Raw genomic sequence first — 18,988 nt, 5'->3', positions numbered from 1 at the left:
TTTTTTACGAAGAGAAGTAAAATAATCCATCAGGAGGTGGTCTACGATGTTACGTATCACACACCTACAATGCTGGACTGAGTTCTCTCCCCAGACAGCTCAACAACCCTTCACACCTGGGCTCACTTGGGCTCACCTGGCCCAACCAACCCACATGAAGGCCTGTTGGGTCAACGAACCACAAGAGGACCTAACAACTTTGAAACTCGATCTCACACGTGTCCTTAATGACTCTGTAAGGACACTCCCACAGTCTGTAAGGACACTCCCACAGTCTGTAAGGACTCTCACACAGTCTGTAAGGACACTCACACAGTCTGTAAGGACACTCAAGTCTGTTAGGACACTCCCACACTAAGTATGGATACTCCCATACTATGTAAGGACACTCCCACAGTCTGTAAGGACACTTTCACACTATGTACGGACACTCCCGTTCTATGTAAGGACACTCCCAGTCTGTAAGGACACTCCCATACTCTGCAAGGACACTCCCACATGGTGTATGAACACTCCCACACGGTGTATGGACACTCCCACACTATGTAAGGACACCCCCATACCCTGTAAGGACACTCCCAGTCTGTACGGACACTACTACACTATGTAAGGACACTCCCATACTCTGTAAGGACACTCCCATACACTGTAAGGACACTCCCGCACGCTGTAAGGACACTCCCTGTCTGAACGGACACTTCCACACTATGTAAGGACACTCCCAGTCTGTATGGACACTTCCACACTATGTAAGGACACTCCCAGTCTGTATGGACACTTCCACACTATGTAAGGACACTCCCATAGTAGATACAGCACTTAGAGGTACAACGACCTGGATGACTGAGAACCTCCATCAACATCCGAATTATGAATAAATAATACAAAAAAAATGACTCGTACGAAATTGTTCTGTTACAAACTGTATGTTTCTACAGAACCGTCCGTACTGTGGCAGAAAACAGCCTTGACAACATGTGAGGACACATCACTTCTCACCGGTGATATTTAATGTGTTGATCGTGTTTGTTTTCCAGGTTACGGACGGTTTCACTCTCTGTTGACTTTCTGCTCGTTCAGGTAGAAAACACCAACAGGACGTCGCTGCCAACTTGTCAAAAACAGAAACTGTGTGCGGTGACACGGACTGAACTGTCTTTAGTAGAGATGATATGATTTCACCTTCCTCGAACTGTCTCCCATCTTCTTTCTGCTCTCCTGCAAACTGTTTGATTATTAAGTGTTTTATCTGTTTGCATAAAAATACTCAAGAGAGAGATTTAGCATTTAGCAAGAGATTAAAAAAAGAGAGAAACAAGAGATTAGACCCTTTTAAGCAAAGACAAAGACTTTTCAGAGATTATTGTGGCTCCTGGTTCACCAACATTTCTCAGACATTACATAACTGCAAGATAGAGAGGAACAAATCTACCAGCGCCAGGACAGGTTTTACTACTGGAAGACATTTGCTGTCATCCTTCCTCCTGCAGTGTGATTATCAGTCCATCACAGTGAGTACGAGGCTTCAGCTGGTTACATCACAATGTACTGATATCCAGAAATCCAAATAATTCACCAAACACATCACTGCTCCTGTAACCTGTATGATTAATCGTGTTCTTGATGAGGGTTAGTTGAGAGGATCAACACCGCTCTCGTGTCTGTGGGTTCAGTATGGAGCTGGAGCCACGAGGTAACTAGCTTAGCTTAGCATAAAGAATGGAAGCAGGGGGAAAGAGCTAGCCTGGCTCTGTCCAACGTTCAAAAATACGTCTTCTGGCGACCCAAAGCTCACTAATGTGTACTAACAACAATCTGGTTTGTTAAGTTTGTATATGAAATATAAATACACAAACTATAGTTCATCATGAAGTTCCAATAGCAGACTATTTAAATACACTGTTATAAAAACAGATCCTGCATTCAAAATAGTATAACCAGGAAAATACACTTAAAGTACCGATTAACTATTCTGCACAGGAGTGATACTTATCATTTTAGTTCTGGATTGATCTGCTGATTATTTTCTCCATCAATTGATAAATTGTTCATAAATGTTCTGGAAATAGTATAAATGCTGTCAAAATTACCCAGAGCCAAATGTTTGTTTTGTCCAAACCTCAACGTTATTACAAATTAAATCAAGAACACAACTCAACAAATCATGTAAGAAAGGTCTCGTCGTTTCTTAAATTTTATGTCTTTAAACTCTGCACAAGAAAGCAAATAAGTGCATTTCCCCAAATGTTCTGAATATATATCATTGTATTTGACATGTGTGTGAACGGAGGCTTAAACTTCGTCCCTGTTCGGCTCAGCTCCATTTATCTCTGACAGCTCGCTGCTGTCCCAACAGATCACCTCCATCCCATCATCCCATCTCCAGATAACAGTGTTTCCTCACAGTTAAGCTTTAATATGAACACGTCTGTTTGTAATCTACACGAATTAATCACTTTTTTATCGGCCGTGCGTGAGCAGATTGTATCGTGGTGTGAAAAATGAGACTATCCCCGTCTCACTGGTAGTTTGAACAAGCCTGCGGAAGATTGTTGAAGAAGTTTAAAGCTGCTAGAATTTATGAACGATGTTGAATACCTCGTCTCAGTCCGCTCTGCTAACAGAGAGCAACAGCAGCTAACATTATCTTAGAAATGGAGTCGGCCAACAGAGAGCAATAGGACCTAATGTTTATAAATGGAGTCTGCTTACATGAACTAACGATTACACAGAAGTTCGTCAGAGCCCCTTTAAAAAACAAAACCTAAGCTCGTTGCAGGAGCAGATATAAAGTTTTCCTTGTAACTTTAAATCCTGTTAACAAGCAGACGGTGTTTACAGGAGGATGCACTCCGTCTCCAGGATCTGTGCAGCGGCCTGTAAGATGAGTTGGTGGGCTGAGAGAGCAGCTCGTCAATAACTGTAAGAGGACACCTGACCTATATAATCTGATTCCTTCTGAGGGTTTCCTCCATCGACGCGCCGCGGACTTCCTCCCTTTCTTCATCCCATTATGAGAAACAGGAGATGGACGGGAATGGCACAGAATCAACGCCTGAATGCTTGATGAAGCACAGCTCGCATTAACACGCTGTATAAATGAAAAAACAGTTCAGCAGCAGTTTAACGCAGACTTCAGGAGACCTGATAAGACCGCGGTTTGAGGCGGGGTTAATTAACAAGCGTTGGAGAGGATTGTTTGTGCTGAATCAAGGGTGAGTTATCAGTTGCCCCGCTGCAGCCGTCCCCTGGTGCCTCGCCACAAATTGAGAGAGCCGAGCGAATTCCCCAGGAGTTCAGTTTAATTTCTTCTGGGCGAGAGATTCCACTGAACCATGTTAACCTCCCGCACCATCAGGAAATTAAGTTGCAAAAGAGGCTTAAGGTTTCCAAACAAACTGAAATGAAAGGCTGTGGCCATCAACAGACCGCTGCTCCGAAACTCAGTGAAGACTGAGCAATATTTTTCAAAGGGTAAATAAAACTGATCTGTGCACAGAAAGAATGGAAACACGTCTCATTATTATAAGAAGAGCTGACTTCAGATTTCTACAGCATGAAATACAAAGACAAGTTGAAGTCGACCTGACATCTCTGTACCGACTCGTCTCTATTCACATCCTTAAATGAGAACAATTTAAAGAGGCTTCTTCTGAGTCAGGAGCCATTTTCACTCAGCGAAGCCACATTATCGCCACAGCGGTGTAATCCACACGCTGCCGCTCCTAAAGAGGCCTGACAGTACACAACATGATGATGACGGTGTTTCCCAGGTGTCCTCCTGTCAATCTAAACCTGCTGACAGTTTATAATCATATGGATGCTGTTATAATGTGTCGTGATTGAGATCCTGACCCACCAAACAATCCTGGAAACTGACAAAGTTACGATTTTCAAGCTAAAATACATAATTACATAATCACCATCGCAGGTGACAGACGCTGTTTTTTGGGCAGAAATGTGACGAAGAGTCAGGAGGACAGACAGGAGGACGGACAGGAGGACAGACAGGAGGACGGACAGGAGGACAGACAGGAGGACAGTCAGGAGGACAGTCAGGAGGACAGACAGGAGGACGGACAGGAGGACGGACAGGAGGACAGATGCTTCTCCACGTACAGCTGTGGTATTTTGTTCCTCATAAGTTACCAACAACAGTTACAGTTACTATGTTACTTTTGTTTGGTCCTGTAACGTTGCTTTGTGGGACAGTTCTCTGTATTTTGTTGAGTGAAGGACCAGTGTGGTTATCAGACTGTACGACTGACACACCCTCGATACACGCAGCTGGCTTATCCATTCACACTGGTTCAGTTCACCAATACTGCACCTCTTATCCTACCTCCAGAGGTGGATCAGCGCCGGAGCGAAATTTCACCCCGAGACATTCACACAGAGGTGGAGAATTGGCGTTAACGGGGCTTTGTCACTCTGCTGAAAACTATAACATCCCTAGTGACGACATCCGGATCAGACGGCACCATCGGACAACCACAACTCCATGCTTTGGCCTTGTCGTCAATAGGAACCAGCTGATTTAACAGCTGCAGGACTTCAATCCACCGTGCCGCCTGTCTTTTCAAGTGAACTCTTAACTTTGGTGAATAAAAGCACATTTAATTTTCCACTTCGACACTTCTGCTGGATTGACTGATGAGGATGGTGATCATTGTCTGTGTGTTCGTCTCAGAGGATGTTGTTAATGGATCTGTAGACCCAGGAAGACGTCTGGGAGCTTTGTTGTGGCCATGTCAGCTGATCTGTATTGAGCTCAGTCGAGCTGGTTTATGTCGATGGAATAATACATTCTTAATTCAGGCGTGACAGCGATGATGTCACTCGTGTAATCTCTCTCAGTTAAAGTGTTCCCGTCAGCGTTTCACTGTTTGTTCACGTGTTTCTGGAGTATAAACTGAACGTTCCCAATTTTCAGTTCAAACCATATCTCTGTTTCACCTTGATGACATCACTATGACATCATCGGGAGCCACAGAAGACATTATTCATCCGTTTCCTCAGGATTATGATAAACTGACCTTTACGTGTGAAATTGTTAGAGCGCCCCTTTAATCCTCCAGATAATCCTAATCTATGGTGTCAGACGTCCTCACTAACTGGAACCAGTCCAGATCCAGTTACAGAGGATGGTTACAGCGGTGGCTGATTCCTCTCAGTACATTTCCCAGCTCGCTGTGTCCCAGCATGCTCTCTGGTTTGCCTTCCCTCCGCCTCCCTCCTGCTTGTGGATTATCATGTAATCCCTGATATTCATCAGCCTCCGGGGGTCAGAGGTCGCCTCATCACAATTCTACAACACCGCTCTCATCTCGCTGAAGATGAAGTGGATTGTTCTAGTGTGTCGGGTTTAAGAGGAGCTGCAGACTCGGGTCAACATGGAGGATAAAGTCTGATCGCCTTCCTTCTGTCGGCTTTAAGCCTTTTACACACCTGAAGAGCGAGACGACAGAAACCTATGAAATAATGACGAGGAACAATTCTAGCATCAGTTCATCTCTGCAGAAATATTTTATTGTGTATTTATGCTTCATATATTGATGGTCAAGTGCACTTCATTACATACAACGGTAATTAAACGCATCACCATTTAATTGGATTTGAATCGTTTAAGAGTAAGTGAACGCGTCATCACTCAGAGGCAGATGAGTTGTCTTCACACAGCTCTGCACATCAAGTAACAGCAGCTTATTATTTATGACTGAGATATCAGAACCTGTCAGTCTTTTAATGATCCTGACAAAGAACATGTGCAGTACCTCCATGTTTCTTTATCTCACACAGGACATCATGAGGGAGATATAAATATGTTTTCTCTTCCTGTTGAAACAACATTTAATAAATCCAAATACGTGTACCTGATTACTAAATCATCCACATTTGAATAGCAAAGTTTTCATGCAAACACACCGACCGGCTCGCTGCTCAACTATATTAGTCAAATAAGATAAACAGCCACACAAGTACACATAAGTGAAGTTGTGTGTCATCCACTCTGAAACATAAACGGGAAATAAATCGGCGTCTCACAAACCAAACATTTATTTTACAGAGTTCACGTGATGAGAGCGAAGATGTCACCGCCACTGATGTGTCTGTTATTAGATCTGGACCGACAGAACCGCCTGCCTCTTGTAAAACAGCAATGCAAATCATGAATGACATAATAGTGTGTGTGTGTGTGTGTGTGTGCGACACACTGAGGATCTGTTTTTTATCTTCTGTCCATTTTTATTAATCCGCTCTGTGTTTAGATGTCAGCCGGTACAAACTTTGTCAATCAGGATTTAGCTGCATTCAAACAAAAGCTTTTCACTGGAGTCCAGTTTGTACTGAAGAGTCATCGAGTGAAGACGAGCAGCTCTGCACTGTAAAAACACTCTGTTTGTTCTATTCACTGCATCATCAAGTGTTTGTGGCACAGCAGGTTTATTATCTTTGCTTGAGATTTGTCAGTTTTGTTTATTAAATACATAAATTCTACAAAATAAACTGTCAAAGAAACTGTAAGCACACAGCTTCTTGTTATCCTCATTGCGGAAAAAGTATAAAAAGTATTAGCATCACAATTCAGTTTTTACCTCACACACTCTGTATCCACAGTACTTTTACTAAAACACTGTATTTAAGTATGATTTTGTGGAGCATATAGTATGCTATTTGTAACTCTATTTCACTAAACTAATATTTCACTGCTAAACGAGGCACGTTAGCATTTTTACTGTGTGCTTGTAAGCATGCTAATATGCTAAACTAAGAAGGTAACATGGGTAACATACCTGCTAGGTGTGTTGGTACCTCTGTGGTGGGTGTGTATGCTAGCATGCTAAACTAGGAGAGCAACATTGGTAAACATTAAACATCAGTATGTTAGCATCTTCATGGTGGGTATGTTAGCATGCTGAAATAACGTCCTTGGGGCTAATGTTAGCATTTGGCCCAACACACAGCTAGTTTGGTTGTAGCTATCTTGTAAGAGATTAAACTACTCATGGTTTATATAATGTAGGCTAGCTAAAATTAGCTCTACAGCCACAACCTACACTAAAATACAGCTTTTGCTACATGGGCTAAATAACGGCATGTTAGCATTGTTCGTGTTGGTATGTAAGCATGCTAATACACTAAACTAATGAGGTGAATTTGGTAAACATTACACTTTGTTACAACTTCTAAACATCAGCGGGTTAGCATTTTCATGGTGGGTATGTTAGCGTGCTGAAATAACATCCATGACACTGATGTTAGCATTTGGCCCGACACAAAGCTAGCTCGGTTGTAGCTATCTTGTAAGAGATCAAACTACTCAACAGTGGTTAAAATACAGCTTTGGCTACATGGGCTAAATAACAGCATGTTTGCATTTTCATTATGGGGTTAGTGTGCTGAAATAACATCCTTCCTGCTAATGTTAGCATTTGACCCAAAACACAGCTAGCTTTGGCTACATGCTACTAAAGGCTACATGGGCTAATATAAAACTCTTATATCATCAGAATTAGTTTATAAAGTTTATTATTCGGACATTGTGAATGACTTTTACTTAGCATTAGACATGTTAGCATACACGGTGGTGCTGCTACATGCTACATGCTACATTTAGTTGGGCTAAATAACAGATCTGAGTACTTTTCCACCTCATTCTGAGTCCAGTTGCTTTAACGTCGTTTTTTACAGTGTAGAAGAGCGAGCTGGAGGAGGAGAGAGGGAGGAGGAGGAGGAGGAGGAGGGTGAGGAGGAGGAGGGTGAAAAGAGGAGGAGGAGGAGGAGGAGGAGGATGGTCCGGCTGTCAAACACAGATGAGAACACAGCAGCAGGTTTCAGGAGGGCACCGCCGTTAGATAATCCTGTTTACTCTCTGTCGGAACCAGTTAAGAGCGCCGAGCCGAGCCGAGCCGAGCCGAGCGGACACATCATCTTAATGTGATTCCTCTCAACTCCGAACCTGCCGTTGAGGCGACGTGTTCCGACGGTGATGCTGCTCCGACACCCGAGACACGTCGACCCGCAAACTTCGGAGCGGATCCATAAACTGTGACGCTGCTGCGGATCGATCACCAGAACCGATCAGAACATTATGGCTTAATTAAAGTCTTCATCACAGCAACAGATGAGAAGATGCTGAGGAGTCCGAGAGACGGAACCGAGCCGAGGCACACCTGCGTCCTGTAAGGTGAGACCACACGTCACCAGAACAGATACTTAAACACAGTGATGTAACTTTATTAAATACTCTGATTACATTTACATCAAACTTCACTTTGCTGCTGTGACGAAAGTAACTGAAATTCAACAGTATTAACATCAAAATGTACTCAAATTACCAAAAGTAACTAATGTCAAACATGACTAGACTCTATGTAACTAAAGTACATTTACTCAGATACTCTCACAGTGGTTTTACACAGTATTTGTACTATAGTTACATGTGTACTCGTGTATGACATTAGTTACTTTTGGTAATTTAAGTATACTTAAATTACCAAAAGTAACTAATGTCATACATGAGTAGACACTATATAACTATAGTACATTTACTTAAATTACCAGAAGTAACTAATGCCTTACATTACTCTTTGTAACTATAGTACATTTACTCAGATACTGTTCCAAACCACTGTGAAGAATTTTACTTGAGTAACATCAACATATACTTAATTACCAAAAGTAACTAATATCATACACAAGTAAACACTTTGTAACTAAAGTACATTTACTCAGATACTGAATTCCAGCAGCTTTGATTTTGTGGCACTAGTTTATTTACTTTATTTCACAGCAGTTTGGAGACAATTTGAGTATTTTTTATTCAACTTAACTCATAATGTTATAAAATACTGAGCGTTGTTTACACTATGTAACTAAAGTACATTTACTCAAATACTGTGCAGCAGTATTAATGTCAAAATATACTTGAATTTCCAGCATGTGTGGCTCTAATGTCTAATTATATATTAAATTAATGTCTAATCATATTCAATTAATGTCTAATTATAATTATCTTACTATCCAGTTGTACTAACACACCGTGTAACTAAAATACATTTACTCAGATACTGCTCAACAGTATTAATATTAAATATAATTTTTACTTAATTTACCAAAAGTTACAGTCTACATTTAGACTACTCGAGTACTCTGATTTCAATTTCTTTGATAACTTAAGTTACTTTACAGATTCAGATCAATCAGCCAATCAATAAATCACTTTGTGTTGTAGAAGTTTAAGATTGTATTGATTCTGTTGGTGAATTCACGCGTGACGTATAAACTAATTAAAATAACTGATGAGATGATTAATCAATAATCACATTTATATAATATAACACTTTATCGAGTTCTGGTTCCACCACTGTTCTGCGGTGCTGGTTCTGTTGGATCTCCTCCTGATGAACAATACAGGATCTAAATAATTCAAATGTCAAATACGGACACTCAGTAAATACTTTATTTTTATGATTTAATTGCTTCAAATTGGTTTTTTGGACACAAACGATTAACAAAATATTGACATGTTTTTAACTTTTAAGCTACTTTTGGAAACAGAAGCTGCAGAAAGTTTCTTTATTGAGGCGCTTTTTAAAGCAACAGAACAAATTAAATGTTTCTGGGTCGTTAATCAGTCGACTCGTCTTCATCTATGATTGATAACCGACCACAAGGTGGCGATGTTGTTAGCATGTTTAAAATGTTGATACTTCCAGAGGAGGCAGCGGTCTGACAAGTATGAACACTGCAGCACTTCAATTTTAAACTCTTGATACTTTAAATGATATAAAAATCACGGAAAGATGTTCGCTTAAAGTGAAAATCTCACCAAAATGCAACATAGGAGTTTTTTGTGAATGTACCCGAGTTAAACCTTCGTGTAAAAGCATAATTACGACGAAAGAGGCACTTTTAAGATTTATCGTATTTTCGTTTTCAGGTCAAACTCATTTTCAATGGGAGTGCTACGGGCACTTTTACGATAGCATCAAAATCTCTATTTTTAAAACAGTAAGAAGTCTCGACACAACATGAAGCTTTGCTGGTAGTATCACCAGGGTCTCTACACATGAACACGAGCATTGAGAACATTGTTTGTGTACACAGAGTTTACTAAAAAGAAGGTTTTTGAACAACTCACGTTAGCAGTAGCTTGTTCCGCTCGCCGCCGTCCTGCCAGTGGAGAAGTGTCGATCTCAGAATGTGACGTAACCTGGAGGACAGTTAAGGTGGAACGCTCCTAAAGCTTAGTTCCATATAAATGCAGGATAATTTGTTGTTTTGTCGTTAGCGAAAAACAATATTGACCTTGAGGTTGAAAAAGGAGCCTCATATAAGAAACAAATACTAAAATCAAAAGCTGGAAAAGTCACGTGAGATCTCGCGTGGATAGTTGTTGCAGGAAGACAGTAGTTCCACCTTAACTGTTTGACCCGAAAACGAAAATACATTAAATCTTATAAGTGCCTCTTTCGTCGTAATTATGCTTTTAAACGAAGATTTGACTCATATTCAATCACAAATAAAACCTAAGTTGTATTTTGGCGAGAGTTTCACTTTAAAGAAAGCAGTGTCACAAATCTCCGTAAGAAGATGGATGTTTTAACGTGACGTACGTTTCGATGCTTTTAGGCTCTGTTGTGTTTCATTACGTATGAAAATAGACGTCTGTGTCAAACTACATCATATATGACTGTATCTCGTCATTTTGTGATTAAGAGACGTCCGACAGAAAGCTGATGACAGTCGCACCTGTCAGTAACACTCACACTTATTCTGGAACGGTGTCGTTGATTTTTTATTTCACAAGCTTGCCAAAAACAAAAAACACAAAACCTGAACTCCCCACACGTCCAGACTCCGACAGAGGTAAGTGAGAAATTATGTAAAATAATTTCCCCTGAGAGTTCACAGTTTTTATCTCACAGCAGCACATTTGTATTAAAAACCTGTCGGAGGACGAAGAAGAAACTGTCGGTGAACAGAACTTGTAGTCGAAGCTGCTTCAGTTCTTGTTCACAGGTCCGCATCAGACATTTCCACCTCTCCAGGTCGTTCACACCTGAGAGTGTTCGGGGTCAAACAGCAGACGCGTGAGAGGCGTCAGGATCAGGAGGATCGAGGTGTGAAGCCTCTCAGAGAGGCGTCAGGACTCAAACCAGGGCGTCGAGGCCCGGATGTCTTTCAGCGAATCGCTGGTTTGACTTCAGTATTGAACGTTAACAGCACGCAGGATGTTGTGTGAATCGTTCCTGATTGATTAGTCAATGAATGAACAGAAGTGTTACGTATATCACCTGCACATCTGCAGGTAACTCAGTGCTTTCTCATCCGTAACGTAGATAAAGAGACTACGAGGAACCTTCCAATCTCAGAGCAACAGCACCAACACAAGCATGTAGTCCGCCTTTGTTGTTGTTGTTGTTATGAGATGTCACGGGGTTAAGAGGTCGAAGGCTTGAGGTCGAGGGGTGGGGCGACGGCGTCATCGATACGCAAAGTATGTTGTCCAAACCAGAAGAGAAAAAACTTTTAGAATCAAGATGATGTGACGTGTTTTCTGACATCCAGAGTTAGTTGTGGCCCAGAACTTCATGATGCTGTTTTGTCCCTCTGTGATTTGGACGTTGCACTTCTTCATACAGCAGTTTGATTGTAATGTGATTAATTGTTCATCTCTCTGTGTAAAGACATGTTTTTAATCTTAGAATAATACAGTTTCACCTGCACAACATATTTATTTTGTCACGTTTATTCTCTTGTCATGGCAGCGTCTCCGTGGATCCTTCTAACTTCCCGTCAGCCGGACACACAAACACCTCCGACAACCCGTCAAACACTCTGAAGCCAGCATGCCCATCATCAGTAACGCCAACCATGACTTCAGCACCTACTCCATCAGCAGTGACGACAGCAGCCTCGACCGCTTCTTCACTGAGATCCCGGAGACCGAGACCATCAAGGGAGTTTACTTCCAGCGGGCACAGCTGCTGCGTGACCCCAAGGCCTCGTACGTGGTCGACCACACCCTGCAGGTGCTCATCAATGTCGGGGGCAACAGGTACACCTTCCCCTGGAGCACCTTGGAGCAGTTTCCCCAGAGTCGTCTGGGACGTCTGCGCTTCTGCACGACCCCCGAGGAGATCGCACATCTCTGCGACGACTACGACGAGACGTGCCAGGAGTACTTCTTCGACCGAAACCCGACAGCCTTCAGGGTCATCCTCAACTTCCTGGCTGCGGGCAAACTGCGTCTGCTTCGGGAGCTGTGCGCCGTGTCGCTGCACGATGAGCTCGACTACTGGGGCGTGGACCCGGGCCACATGGAGCGCTGCTGCCGGCGCCGCATGATCACGCGCGTGGAGGAAGTGGCCGAGCGAGAACGCAAACAAGAGGAGTGGAGGCAGAAGAGGATGCTGCTGACGAAGCCCAACACACAGACTGAGAAGGGCTTTCGACGGCTGACCTGTATGCTGCGGGAGGTGGTGGAAAACCCTCAGTCGGGGCTGGCGGGGAAGATGTTCGCCTGCCTCTCTGTCGTCATGGTGCTGGTGACCGTCATCAGCCTCTGCATCAGCACCATGCCAGACCTGCGAGATGAAGAGAACAGGGTGGGTACGAGGCAGACGACAAGCTGACAGACGTGTCTTATTAAAACCTGTGAAGCCTTTTCTCTGTTTGCTCCAGGAAAATAATCTGCGTGCTGAAAAAAGAGGCATTAAGTGGCTCTAATGTTTACGTGAATTAATTCTGCGTTAATCATATTTTCTCAAGAAAATTATGATGAAAGGTTTGAGCTTGAAAATCTGTATTTATATATTAAGAATAAATCAAATGACTGTGGTGTTGCAGGGCAGCGAGTAGGTAGTGAGGTAGTTTACTACACAGCTGAATACTAAAAACTAAAGGAATCAATAACTGGATGAAAAGAAAAAGCTTGAATCTCAGAGCAACAACTAAACAAAGTACCAACCATGATAACACGAGAGACATAAACACAAAACCCCTAATTATCTAATTAAATACAGGTGAACACAGCAAGTAGACAAGGACAGGAAGTGACACGAGGAGATAACGTACAACAGAAAGTGATAGAAATGAAGAGAGACATGAAACAATTCAACACAACGCAAAATTAAAAATCAATTATTGTAGTTCTTCAGCTTCACTGCATCGGATCAATAAAGTGTACCTTAGTAAATAATCCATTGGGAATGATTAAGTAAACCAATAATGAACATTTTAAAAGTCAATTAGATTAATAAATCATTATATATCAATCAAAATCACTTGATTGATTGATGAAATCGTTCACAGTAAACAGACAGGTGAGTCATAGATTTCTGCAGGTACCATCTGAGTGGACAGGCAAGATGTATTGATCACGTAACTGATGGTCAGTGTCGATCGTCTGAACTGGGCTCTGTGGTTCTGAAGCTGGAGACGGCGGATCAATGTCTCCCTGAAGTATGAGCGGCCAATTTCACTGATCAGGACAAAATCAGATCTGGGACGTGTTCGACTCGGAGGCTGAAAATGTGTCTCTTCTATTTGGTGTGATTGATGAATGTTGGACCGAACAAACATCTGGAGTTGTTTTTGTTTTTTTTTAAATCTCTGCTCAGAGACAAAAGCAAAGCCAAGATTCCTTTTAATTTCTGGAGAGCAGTTTTGTTTTCGAGTTCTTGGCAAACATCTTAAGTTGAACGTCGGCCAGCTGGTTCGCTTTTATTCATCTCGACAGGCGTATGAAGCCGATCAGAACTGGACAGAGCTGAATGTTTGATCGTGAAAGAAAGAAAAAGGGACTTAAATGTATTGTAATTTATCAAAACATGGTTCTTTGACTTCAGACGGAAAGCTGAGTCACTCACATGTAATCAATTTTTTCTTACTATTTATTTTAACTGCTCAAAAACTCTTTCTTTAGATAATTATTTCAACCTACATAAGACCACATTATTATATCAGATCTCTACTATAGACACATTATGAGATACTCCGACAAACAACATGAAGGTTTATTTAAATTTTCTGCTTTTAACAAAGACTTAATTCTATTTAAGCACCGTGTAATAAAATTGAGTAAATACAGAGCAGCACATGAGGAAAATTACTCGAAAAATTTTAGATCGTACAACATTTGTTCTGATTTTAAATCAATAGATACGTAATGAGTTACTTGGAAATGACACGATAGTTAGATTATTTTATAATATGTTTTATCTTTAACACAGTAAGGAGGATTTGAGTTTGTCGAAGTGTCCCGTAAACGTCCTCAGATCCAAAACAGAGCTGATAACGTTAGCTTGAGCTCTGATGTAGCACTCCGTAGCATCCGAGACCCGTATCACTCCATCTCCTACGTAACGGACGCCTCAGTCTCGAGTGTGGATTTATTTAAAGTCACAACACTTAATTTTTCTAGCTAGTCAATATAATCTCTCAGTTGATTAAAAATTTCGTCTCCAGCTAATTTTTCTAACACCCCTGATAACCTGAATAATCAGTGAACGTTAGCTTGAGCGCTGCGTTAGCTCTAGTAGCATCCATTATAGTCTTGATTGATGGCGACATGACTTAATGCTTTAATAACACAAAAGTTAGATATGTTTTTCAAATATGTGTCGCTTTTGAAAGATGATTTGAGGTTGAATAATGTGAGTTTAGTCCCGTAAACGTCCCCAGATCCAAAACAGAGCTGATAACGTTAGCTTAAGCGCTTGGTAGCATCCGCGTTACACCTCCTCTCGTGTTGTGGACGTGTCACTCAAATCAAACTTCATTTAAAAATTCTGGTTCAAGGTAAATAAAGATGTATTTTATTTGCTCATGTTATGTTACATCACGGCCTGAGTGCTGCTGCAGGTATTAGCTAAGGCAGGCTAACGTTCCGGATGGCGAACAATTAACGTTTAATCCATTACTTACACTTTTTTTCTTGTAATTTTCTCGTTGAAAATATGCCAAAAAAAAAAAAGACACAACCACTGAACGCTGAGGTTTGTTGTACAGTTACTCACATTCATTAATGATTTTATCTGTTTACTGGAGGGAGTTCGCTAACAATCGCTTTAAAGTCGAACATCCTCAGATGTACGTTACGTATGTTCCACCATTGCCAGTCTCTCGTCAGCTGCCTGGATGTCGAGGCAGACGTGATGTTCACAAGCTGTAATATCAGGATATAAAATGTTTAAAATGTAGTTGGATATCAACGTGTTTTCAAGCAGAAAGTTCAGATCAAGTTCACCTTCATCCTGAATATTAATGCCTTCAAGAATAATTTACTCGCTCTCTGGAGTTGTATCACCTCTTACAACCTGGCACAGAAATATGGATCTGAAGTATTGATTTTAACGCTTGGTGAAACTCGCCCTTCAGCTCTGTGTTGACAGTAAATATAAAGAGGCTCATTATGTGCAGTTAGGAAGTCTGAGTTTTTACAAGGTTGTAATTTTAGTGCTTGTGATTGTTCATCGTCTTTTCTTGTTCTCAGCCATCCGTCATTCAAAACCTCTGAAATGGAAATTGATTTTCTTTCTCCCGCGTTAATCAGTCCACATGTCAGTAGACTGTTTTTTTAACACTCGGTGCCAAAGAAATGTTGGACTAGTTTGCCTATAAATCAATTTGACTGCTGTGTAGATTTTAATTTGCAGAGAGTTCATAGCTCAACACATGATGGAGGGAAGGTGACATGTTTCGATGTTTTGCTTAACCAGAACAGACCTCACTAACTTCTGGTGCAGTTCTGGATAAAAAGACGGATCCAGGACTAATTCTTGGATCATGAGGACTGAAGTGGTTTAGCGATGACATATTTTGTGGGCTAACCCAAATTAGCATCGTCCTGTTTGCCTTGAACAACAAACTCTGTGATATCTTTGAATTAAATTAATGCAGAAAATATCTATATGTCAAAAATCAAGATAATCTCCAAAGATGAACACTGCTTCTGTAAATTAACTGTGTAGCAGTAAGAAGCTAATGCTAGGCTACACACAGACGACATCACGGTCACATGACTTAAACGTCACCACCACTAAGAGTCTTACTGCACAATTACTATGCAGGTTTTCTATAAACTGATCAATGTACAAGTTGTAAAGTCAGAGTTAGAACAGTGTGTAACTAAGGTGGGCTGTAAAGACGGACTAGTGAGTAGATGAGTCTCCGTGTTCGCTGTGAGGACGTTTAATGTCCCCGACAACCTCTGTAGTCTCATTCAGACACTCGTTAGCAACCGCTAACTGTTTCTAACACACAAGAAGCTTCAGAATTAAACTGTGGGAGATTTAATGATGATTTTATGTTGGAGAACAATCAACACACCTTATTTCAGACCTCACAGATTTTGAGACGTGGGGACCAGATGTGCAGAAATACTGATTTCTGGTTTTAAGAATGTTTTAATTACTAAATCGCTGTTTTCCTGGCTGAATACTATCTGATGGGAGTCTTCTGGTGAGCTTAAATTATGTTTTAGTAGTTGTGGGCGGTTTAAAAATGAGTAATGATGCAGGATTTTCAAGTCCGATGCAGCAGAGTCCGAGATGCTCTGATTTGCACCGTGGCTCCGGGTGCATGTGGAGCTCCGAGGACAGTATCAGGGTTATTTTCAAAGCAGACGTTGTTCTGACAGGCAGAGTCCGACGAGCCAGGACGAGTTAACTGATCTTTAGGTGTGAAATTGGTGTGGTGACCCTTTAAAGTTTTCCATGTGTTCTCATCACGGTCGGTCTCTGTTTCTGCAGGGCGAGTGCTCCCAGAAGTGTCAGAACATGTTTGTGGTGGAGTCCATCTGCGTGGCCTGGTTCACTCTGGAGTTCGTGCTGCGATTCTTCAACGCTCAGAGCAAGCTGGCCTTCGCTCGCGGCCCCCTCAACATCATCGACGCCATCGCCATCCTGCCGTACTACGTGTCCCTGGTGGTCGATGTCAGGGATGAGTCGCAGGAGGACGTCATCATGGGTGCCGGTAGAGGTTATCTGGACAAACTGAGCCTGATCCTGCGGCTGCTGCGGGCCCTGCGGATCCTGTACGTGATGCGGCTGGCTCGCCACTCTCTGGGCCTGCAGACGTTGGGACTGACCATGCAGCGCAGCATGAGGGAGTTCGGCCTGCTGCTGCTGTTCGTCTGCGTGGCCGTGGCGCTCTTCTCACCTCTGGTTCACCTAGCGGAGAGCGAACTGGCGCCGTTTGCCGCCACGTACCCTCAGCACAGCTTCAGCAGCATCCCCGCCTCCTACTGGTGGGCCATCATCTCCATGACCACGGTGGGCTACGGCGACATGGTGCCTCGCAGCATCCCCGGACAGATAGTCGCGCTGACCAGCATCCTGAGCGGCATCCTCATCATGGCGTTCCCCGCCACGTCCATCTTCCACACCTTCTCCCGATCGTATCAGGAGCTGAAGCTGGAGTACGAGCAGCTGTGGAAGGAGGAGAGAGGGAAGGAAATGGCTGCAGAGTCGGAGGGAAGTCGGTCCAAAGTCGATTTGTCACCAGACGAGCTCACGTCTGCGTCGAAGGAAGATAATGACGGGCCGGTGTCGTGTCGGAGTCATCAATCCACACTTCCCTCCACAGCTTTCTAATGGAGCGCAAGAGAGCAATCAAACACTCTGACTCTGTAATTATACGTTAAAAATGGTGAAACTTGACAACATACTCTATCCTATATCTGTCCTTCAGACTGTTACGTAACGGACTCTATTACACCTTCAGTTTTCATCTCCTGACAGGTTATGTTAAGCTTTGTCCTACCTGCAAACACATCACACGCAGCACTATGAGACATCTATGTAACTATAACTTCATTTATCCTCATCGTTTGTGTAAAAAGAAATATAAATAATAATCTCACTCCGACTCTTGTGCACAAAGAAAGTATAAAAACAGCTTTTTTGCTGGAGACGCTCAACAGACTCGCGTTACGTTAACGTCAGCTGTCGGCTATCCGTCCCTTTACCGCATCCAATATCTGGAGTTTTGTGTTGTTTGTGTGGTATTCAGCTTAGCTTAGCTTAGCAACGTTAGCATTGATTGCCACTGGACATTAGTGTTCGCAAGAACAGACAGATTCCGGCTAACATTAGCCGCCCCTGTTTAATGGGTCCGGTTGTAATAACAGCACAAACCCGATTTCCTGTAATATCAGCGATCAGCAGAGACGGACCGAACGCGGATCTGGTGGAATTTAGTGGTTAGGCTGTTATACGAAGTAATAAACGCTTTCTGTACCTGCAACACAGATAATGCAACTTCTAAATAATTTAAATAATAGTATCCACATCGTTAGTAGTCAGTCATTGCTGGTATCGCTGCTCGGGGAACAGCGTCACGGCCAATTTCACTACAGAATAACAAAGAAAATTCAAATTTATCATTTTTTCTAGTTACATTTCACATTTTTGTGTTCATGATCTGTAGTTTTATCCACATGAGGGTGAGAAAGGCTAAGATGCACTGCAGACAGTTAATAATATGAACGTCCAATTATCAAGATGATTTTTATCTTGCATCCCGTTAAAAAACAATGTCAGTTTGGGGAATAAATGAGGAACCAGGTAAACCGTGAAGGTAGATAACTGAGATCAATCATCAGATTACATCAACAACTAAAGCACAAGATACACAACTCATTTATCATGTTCGTAATGTCATTGTTTGCTAATTCTTTGTCCTGTGGTTCCTGTTTTCCATCTCACATCTCGTTAGCGTCACAAACTGACTAAATCTTCACTGTGATAGTTTAAACAGCACGTCGTGTTTCTGCAAATGTCAACGGGTAAGAAATTAAATGAAAAGCTTCCAGTGTGCTGCAGAAATAATTAATATGATAAACACAAGTGGTGTCGCACAATTCATACGAGACATGCAGGCGATGGAGTGTTTCATCAACATCATCCTGATATGTTTTAGCTCCTCTGTTTTGACTTCCATTCATTTTTAAAATAAACTTAATACCAAGTAAAAACTG

At 42.1% G+C, this 18,988-nt stretch overlaps 1 protein-coding gene across 1 annotated transcript; it reads left to right on the top strand.

Annotated features, from left to right (window-relative positions):
* The first annotated feature begins 7,773 nt into the window (after positions 1-7,773).
* Positions 7,774-18,988, top strand: LOC115579775 (potassium voltage-gated channel subfamily G member 4-like). Its single transcript, XM_030413443.1, has 3 exons — positions 7,774-8,188; positions 11,775-12,614; positions 16,761-18,988. The coding sequence occupies exons 2-3, from the start codon at positions 11,856-11,858 to the stop codon at positions 17,601-17,603; spliced, it is 1,602 nt and encodes a 533-aa protein (XP_030269303.1). The 5' UTR covers positions 7,774-8,188; positions 11,775-11,855; the 3' UTR covers positions 17,604-18,988.

The sequence above is a fragment of the Sparus aurata genome, chromosome 4 (genome assembly GCF_900880675.1).
Source record: "Sparus aurata chromosome 4, fSpaAur1.1, whole genome shotgun sequence".
Lineage (NCBI taxonomy): Eukaryota > Metazoa > Chordata > Actinopteri > Spariformes > Sparidae > Sparus > Sparus aurata.
Note: the sequence above shows the minus strand (reverse complement) of the source record. Positions and strands in the feature narration are given on the sequence as shown.